Source organism: Syngnathus scovelli, chromosome 2 (genome assembly GCF_024217435.2).
Source record: "Syngnathus scovelli strain Florida chromosome 2, RoL_Ssco_1.2, whole genome shotgun sequence".
NCBI lineage: Eukaryota > Metazoa > Chordata > Actinopteri > Syngnathiformes > Syngnathidae > Syngnathus > Syngnathus scovelli.
In genome coordinates this window covers 6,002,834-6,010,551 of record NC_090848.1, presented here as the reverse complement: position 1 = coordinate 6,010,551, position 7,718 = coordinate 6,002,834, and the positions used below count along the sequence as shown (strand labels likewise).

The following is a 7,718-nucleotide window of genomic DNA, read 5'->3' as shown; positions in this document are numbered from 1 at the left end:
GTGTGGGTTTTCTGAGGGCACTCATCCCAAAAACATGCTTGGCAGGCCCTAGGTGTGAGTGCGAGTGCGGTGGTTGTTCGTCTCCGTGTGCCCTGCGATTGGCTGGCAACCAGTTCAGCGTGTACCCCGCCTACTTCCCGATGACTGCTGGGATAGGTTCCGGCACCCCCGTGGGGACAAGCGCTACATAAAATGGAAGGATGGACATCTAGAGGGAGATTTGAACAAACAAATAAGGACTGTCTGGAATTTACGTCTTAACTGAGAGAAAACAAGTAAATAGTATAAATTGATACGTGGACGTCACATTCCCCCAGCTATAGAGGTTTAATTGATCCTGCCAATAAATTTTAAACCTTAAATAGACCTCCTTAACTGATGTGTTTGAACTGTATTTTTTTCCAGGAATGCCGTTGACGGAAATAAGAAGTTGTTCGCCATCTATGACACAAGCGGGTAAGTAGGTCCAACACCAAAACCCCCACCTACTCCCCTTCTCCCAAACCATCCTGGCTGACCATTGAGATTCTCTTTCCTATTCACACACTGAATAACAGAAGGAATAAACTATAGTCAAGACAACGAATCAACCCGGGCAATAAACATATACTATTATAAAAGATTTTTTAAAAGTATTTTAAGAGAAAAAATAATATTTGGCAATCAATTACAAGTGTCGATAAATTAGGTTGATTCATGCAGCCAAAAGAAGCACCTAGCTCGGATTGTGTTCGAGTCTTACCATTTTTAGAAGGAAAAAAAGGGGAGGGGGTTGCTGCAGATGGTGTTATTGGAACGCTGTAAAAAATGTCAAGAAAAAAAAACATTGTTATTCGATAAAAAGGAAACTTGGAAGTTCTGCAGAGAAGAAGAATGTTATGTTTTTCCATTCTCAAATGAAACCAATTAGTCCAAGATGTCATCGGGTTAATCAACCAAATAACACAATCACGCAACATCACCAATTATGTATATTCTTTTAAAACTTAGTTTGGTCGTAATTGCTGGGGAAAAGAGAAATCGGAAAGGTTTTATGAAGAACTAATTGAGGGTGGGTAGCATGCTCGACAACAGGAACGCCCCTGTTGTTTCGACTGTTGGGCATTTCTTGCAGCGTGCAAGTATTGGGCTCAGTCTCTCATTGGAACGAGACGAGTGCCTTCACCGCCGCCAGCATCAGCAGCAGCATCGGCGGCGGCAGCAGGAGCTTTCTCGTCCACCCTCCTCATCAATATGCGCTCCTGATTACTCAACGCTCCCGTACAGTCAGACCGAAGAACCGGTATTGGACGGCGAAACGATGTCGCCCCATATTTCATATCTGAGCTGTTGACTCAAAGCGCGCGCCCCCCTTTCTCCAACCGACTTTTCTCATGGATAATCAATGGATTTGACTGTGGTTTAAAAGACTGTTGATCGAGAAGATTCTTGTATTTCGTCGCACTGCTGCTTTTGCCGTCGTATGTGCTCGTAAACATGTTGACTTTGCACAAGGCTCGCCAATTGCGCGTCTTGTCCGCACTAGTGATCGGGTCCATAGTGTGTTGCGCCAAAAGGTGAGCTCTCGCGCCCGCATCGCTAAGTCAAGGTTACTGATCAGGTTTGCATGACGCGCGAGTCACGGTGAAGCTCTTTTGTCGTTTCAGTGTCAACGAGCCTGGTAACATGTCATTCGTGAAGGAGACGGTGGATAAACTCCTCAAAGGGTACGACATCCGACTGAGGCCAGACTTTGGAGGTATTCACCCATCATTATGCCCCCCCCCCCCCCCCCCCCCAGTAGCTTATGTTTTTCTATTATTTATTTATGTTGTTTGTTTGTTTGTTTGTTTGTTTGGCACCATGAAGTATGTTGCAGTCAATTAGGGTTAGGTGTGCATGATAACAAGCTGTTTAACCTCTTGCAGGGGCCCCGGTAGAAGTGGGGATGAGCATAGATGTGGCCAGCATAGACATGGTGTCTGAAGTCAACATGGTGAGTGGATTTAGATCATAAACATCGTTTGCTTGTGTATACATAAAAACTATGCTTCTCGTTTTGCCTGCTCCGAAATACATTTGCACCGGTGCTTGTATATAATTACAAATGTAGCCAGAAGTGGTGACGGCTGCCCGTGTAAATCAAGATTCGCCTTTCAGCCCATTATACTGTTTGACGTGTAGCAGATTGGATGGTTTTCTTGGCACTGAACATTTGAATGCCTCCACACGCCGTACATCATTGTGCCTACTGTATAGGCCCCGGGAACAAATAGGTTCAAGCTGTGTGAGCCAATTCTGGTGATAATGCAATTGCTGGGAAGGAAGATTTTTATCTCTTGTATGTGTGGATATAATGGGGTGGAGGGTTGATGAGAGTTGAGGCTCTGGTTTGTCACTGTTGTGGTTTTAGGTTATCTTTTGGAACATTTCAGACACAGAGTTTTACAGTTTAGGAAGATTCAGTTTTGCCCTGAAGAAGGTGCAAACAACATTAAGTCCAACACGTATCCTTATGGTGTAGATGAGTCTTGAAATTATAATTTCAAGCTTGACTGTATACGTACTGGGTTGAAATCCACAATTTTATTGTGTTTATCCATTAAGGGTTCTTTGTCAGTTTCCATGGACCATTTAAACCTTATTAACCTTTGCATTCAGCAGCCAACAGAAGCCTATAGCTCACACATGGTGCTGCTTGTTAAGCTTGTGAGCCAGAACATACAGGAGCACCCTCTCAGGAGGGTCTACTCAGCTGACAGCTACCAGACAATTCCGACTGGCTGCACTGATAAGGGGATGCTGCTGGTCTTTGTTACCTTTCTTCTTTAACATTTGAGGCTGCTCCAAAAACATTCGCAGATGATGACCTGAATTGCATCGCCCAATCGACTGGGTTAATCAAGTACATTTGGTTCAAGTCCATACTAAAAAAAAATCATACAATGAGCAATATCAGCATTGACACATTACAAGGGCTGTTGTAGATGGCAACTGTATTCTGGCTCCTGGACCCTTGAGATTCTGAAATGATTTGGTCATTAGAACTCATCAGAACACTGCAGCTTTGTTATACGCTGGACCGCAAAGGGACGTCTGTGTGGGTGGTCGCTGATCAATACTAAAGACTCGATGATTACTTCACCAGGTGATTGCTGGCTTGGACCTTTCAAGCAGTCACTCCCATAGCAACCACCGCTTCCAGTGAGTTGCATTTATGTGTCACAATTTTCTTCTGATAAATTGTGTACCTCAGATTTATGAGCAGATTAGACTCAGTCAATATCTCAATATTATTCACTAGGGGTCCAAAGCCAACATCAGCCTGTTATGGCTTCTGATTGATGAGAATTTGTCCAAGAAATAACTGGACTACTGATCAGCCAAGCGGGACACATCAATGTTTTGCTTACTTTAGTATTTTAATAATGTTGTACAGGCACATTATTATTATTATTATTATTATTATTATTATTATTATTATTATTATTATTATTATTATTATTATTATTATTATTATTATTATTATGACTATTATTATGATTATGATTATGATTATTATTATTATTATTATTATTATTATTATTATTATTATTATTATTATAGGAGTTTTAGTACTCTAATACCACTTTTTGAGTTGCATGCTTCTTGTTGTGCAAAATTGCTGTCATTTTCAGCACATCCCCGTTTTACCCAATCAAAAAACAATGGCCTTGCCATAAATTGGTTAAGGGCTCATAAGAGAGAACGAAATAATGACTGTGACACTGACATGCATTATCCAGCCAGCAACAGTCACAGCTCTCAGTGGTTCCCTGGAGTAAAGCCTTTCAAAATGGTCACTTTCCTGTATTTGCTTGTGTACAATTCTAGACACTGAATCCACTTCACCAGCCAAACAAAGAAGCCCAGGGGTACAAGTCATAAAATGCTCCTAAAATTTCAGGAATTGTCAAAACATGTAGACTGCTGGATGTTGGGGTCACCCCCCTCCCACAGAATGTGAAAAAAAAATCTGTGGGAATAAATGCAAATGTCAAAGAATATAGTTAGTGGTAATGCAGATAAACTGAAGGTTAGGAATAGAATGTGAGTCATTAATTTACTTTTAAAAATACAAATGCACACATTTAGAAAAGTAATTAAATAAAACATGCAAGTAATAAAATGCTTTCAATACCTTGTGGATGATTAGATGAAAAAGCGCGCATTAAATGTACTTTAAATATTCAGGTAAGACAATTGCAGTTCATCTCTGACTATTTCAATAATTCACTAGTTCTTTGAGCCCTCCTGTTCATTTATGGTATACCTTCACAACCAGGCTTTGATGTACAAAGGTAATAATGCTCAGTTAGTAAGCTGGCACCATTAGTGAAGCATGAATATACGGTGGGTGTGACTATGACAGCAGTTTCGATGATTTCCCTAATTGTTGAGCTGCACATAGGAGGACCACACACATCAACACAAACGCCAAAGTCCGGTTCTTTGGAGCCGCCGTCCTGCTTTTTTCCAGTTCAGCAACACACTTGATTTAAAAGTGGACTGCATTTTTAGTGAGTCTTCTCATTTGTGGGCTACATTATTTTGCTAAAAGGAAAGTCAGAATTATAGATGCAGTTCTCGGCGTGAGGCAGCTTTTGATACGGCTCTTTTGGATTTCATTGGGCATAACTAATGAAGTGTGTGGCCAGTGAGTATATATTCTCTAGACATTTTCCTTATTTGCAATTCTGCCCTATGTTGATTAAATGAACTGCAGATCGAATCAAGTCTGGCAGCAAATCAAGAGTTTAAAAAATATGGGAGGAGAGCAAGAGAGAGAAAGAGAGCTGTAAGATGTAAATATTTATTGAAACAGAAAACAGCACAGTGTGAGCATCTGGCACAGCAGGTACTGTCGCTTTCCCACTGCCCTTTATGAGGGCACAAGCTCCTCATTCAGCAGATGTGAAAAGGGCCGAGATGAGGTACACTAATTACATCAGAAATTTGTTTGGGGGGCACTGGGGGCATGTGGGAACAAGATCAGAGCCAAGCAAAATAGATTAAGAGGACCTGCTGAAGCAGTGATTTCAGGAAGCAAATGAAAATAAGTCCTTAAAATCAACTGTCAGTGTTTTGTTTAAGTGTGAATATGATGGCAAGGTTCAAACTAGCTTTTTTCTGAGGAGTAAATTTGCTAATTTCAAAACAGGACAAAGTGGTAGAAATGACCTAACTCACTTTTTGTTAAAGTAGAACTATGCTAAGGTGCGTGGGATTTAGTTACCTTGCTCCCCAAGTGATCAACTGGGGCCTTGTGCTGAGCCAGTGACCTCGTAAAGCGGCTGACATACCCAAATTGATAGGAGTGGGCCGTGCAATTATTTAGAAGGCACTTACACAAACTTTTTGATTGACTATTATCCTCCTGCCAGAAGGAGCTTGTACTCACTTTCATCTTTGGTTGATGTAGCGACATTTCCAGTTCACACTCCAACTGTTATGTCTCAGGTGAACAGTCAAGATTTGCTGACAGGGGTAATCAACGCCTCTGATCCCATCGCATGTATTAGCTTCTTTTTTAGGGTAAATTAATTTACAGACCCTCACGTGGGCAAATGGTCAGCACCAAGTTACACTAACAGGCTGAACAAGCGAGTCATCCCACGGCTGTATGTGGGCGAAAGAGAAAGCGATTCATCACAGAGCACTGAAAACATCTCTTTCTCCAAATGTTCATACTGCCACATTTATTTTCCTACTAGTTGGTTGCTTTTCTTGCACCCTGACTTTTTAAATATATCGAATTATTTTTGGGTTGTCTGTTTTGTATTGCATCAGCTTCACTTGGTTATGAAAATAAGCCCACACAGTTAGCAAGGTAACTAATGTAGGCCCTAAGTGTGTCACCATCATTATCTGACTGTATATAGTTCCCACAGATCTTTTCTCTACAGTGTGGCTTAATATACTCGCATGTCTTTTATCCAACATTCTACTTCCAGACTGATGAAATGTAATTGGCCTCAGGAGGCCACATGCTGTTGGAGAAAGTGATGGTTGCAAATATTTAGAAGAGGAAAAAGCTCCTTGTTGATCTCAATGGTGGTGGCAGATGTTCCACAGGTGTTCTGCAATGAAAGGGATTTATAGAAATGGTGTTGCATACTTGTTTCTTTCCTAATTATTGTGAGGAAACATTAATATAACCAGTGTCTTAACATAAAAGAATGTCTTTATATATTAATAATAACATACAGGTCTGCTACTCTTGATTATTTTAACAATTGATTAATTTGTTGATTACAATGTCAATTAATCAATTAATCACATTTGAAACATCCATTTGCATTCCTTTACTTAAAACCAGTATTATATTCTTTTTTTAATTGCCACTGCAGAAATTTCACCAACAAATTTGGTTATGATTCAATCAGTGATTTGATCACTAACATGTCAGAAAATGGGAAAACATATTAATTGCTGTTTTCCAAACTAAAAGCAGATGATTGTCAATGTCATATTTTGATTCAACACAATTATAAGGCTAAATAAATCAGAGTCTGAAATTCTGATATGGGCACTTTTAGTTTTCTAACTGAATAATCATCAAAAATAACACAGATTTTAATATGGATTAGTTTTTGTTGGGTATGGGATTAATGCTTGCACCTCTAATAACATAAAATTTTAAAAATATAATTATAGTTGTGTTGCTGACTGATTTACTGAAAAATAATCATCTCATTTGATTTCATTCTCTCCTTTGTCTCCTTTTGCCTATAAATCCAAAATGCCATGTGACCATGCCAGTAATTGGCATCCAAAAATACCATCTTGTCCAAAAAGAGACAATGTGTGTAGTTTTGTAAAGCCATTCAATAACTTCTATGACTGTTTCTTTGCCTTGGCCTTCTTAGCATTTTATGAAGCGATACATCATACAATATTAGAAAGGAACTTATCCTTCATATCGAAGGGATACCTTGTCATTTAGAAGTAAAGGGCCAATTTGATACTTTTATTTATTTATTTTTTTGCTCACAGTAAGGATTATTTTTACTCTTCTTTGGCAAGAGATAAAGATGATAGGAAACCACTCAGGGATTCCCCGCACTGCAGCAATATACTGCCTCAGGGATATCCCAAAGGAATAGGCTGAAATTACATTGAAGTGACTCAAATTGGTTCCTATGGAGGACATGCTGGTTACGTATCAATTTTCTCTGCAACATGGGAAATACAATATATTCCATTATAATTATTGCCATGATTTATTTGACAATATTTTATTCCGTTTTTGAATCTTTATTTATACTCCAATATTTTGCACTGCTGATCTTTTTTTTTTTAATTATTCTTCTGCTCGAGCTGTGCAATGAGATTTCATTGCTGAGTATATTTGAATGACAAATAAAGGAAGTCTAAGTCTAAATTGGGAGTTACAGTAAAGGAAAATCAGCAAGTTTCATTGTCACCTGTTGGAAGTCGTAATTTCTTTTCCACCTTATAAATGCATTTTCTTCTTCTGTCCTAGAATTATGTAAGATGTACATCATGGAAGTACATAGTAAGTACATTGTATGCCATTTGGCAAATTTTGCTAACCGTGCCTCTCATTGCTGCTCGTGGTACTATGCAACCAATTTAACAATTACTTTTATTAATAGTTCAATCTACAAGCAATATTTTGCTATCTGTCCAAAACCTTTGGAGTCACACTTTTGTTTCATAAGATTCATGAATACAAT

General features: G+C 39.1%; 1 protein-coding gene across 4 annotated transcripts in view; it reads left to right on the top strand.

The window, feature by feature from the left end:
• Positions 1–7,718, top strand: part of LOC125988651 (gamma-aminobutyric acid receptor subunit beta-3) — a 42,863-nt gene that overhangs the window by 16,989 nt on the left and 18,156 nt on the right. For 2 of the 4 annotated variants that reach the window (XM_049754095.2, XM_049754096.2), the window contains exons 2-4: positions 406–456; positions 1,647–1,738; positions 1,908–1,975. In XM_049754095.2, the coding sequence (XP_049610052.1) occupies positions 406–456; positions 1,647–1,738; positions 1,908–1,975 (211 nt within the window). The other 2 variants (XM_049754098.2, XM_049754097.2) reach the window with 2 other exon arrangements.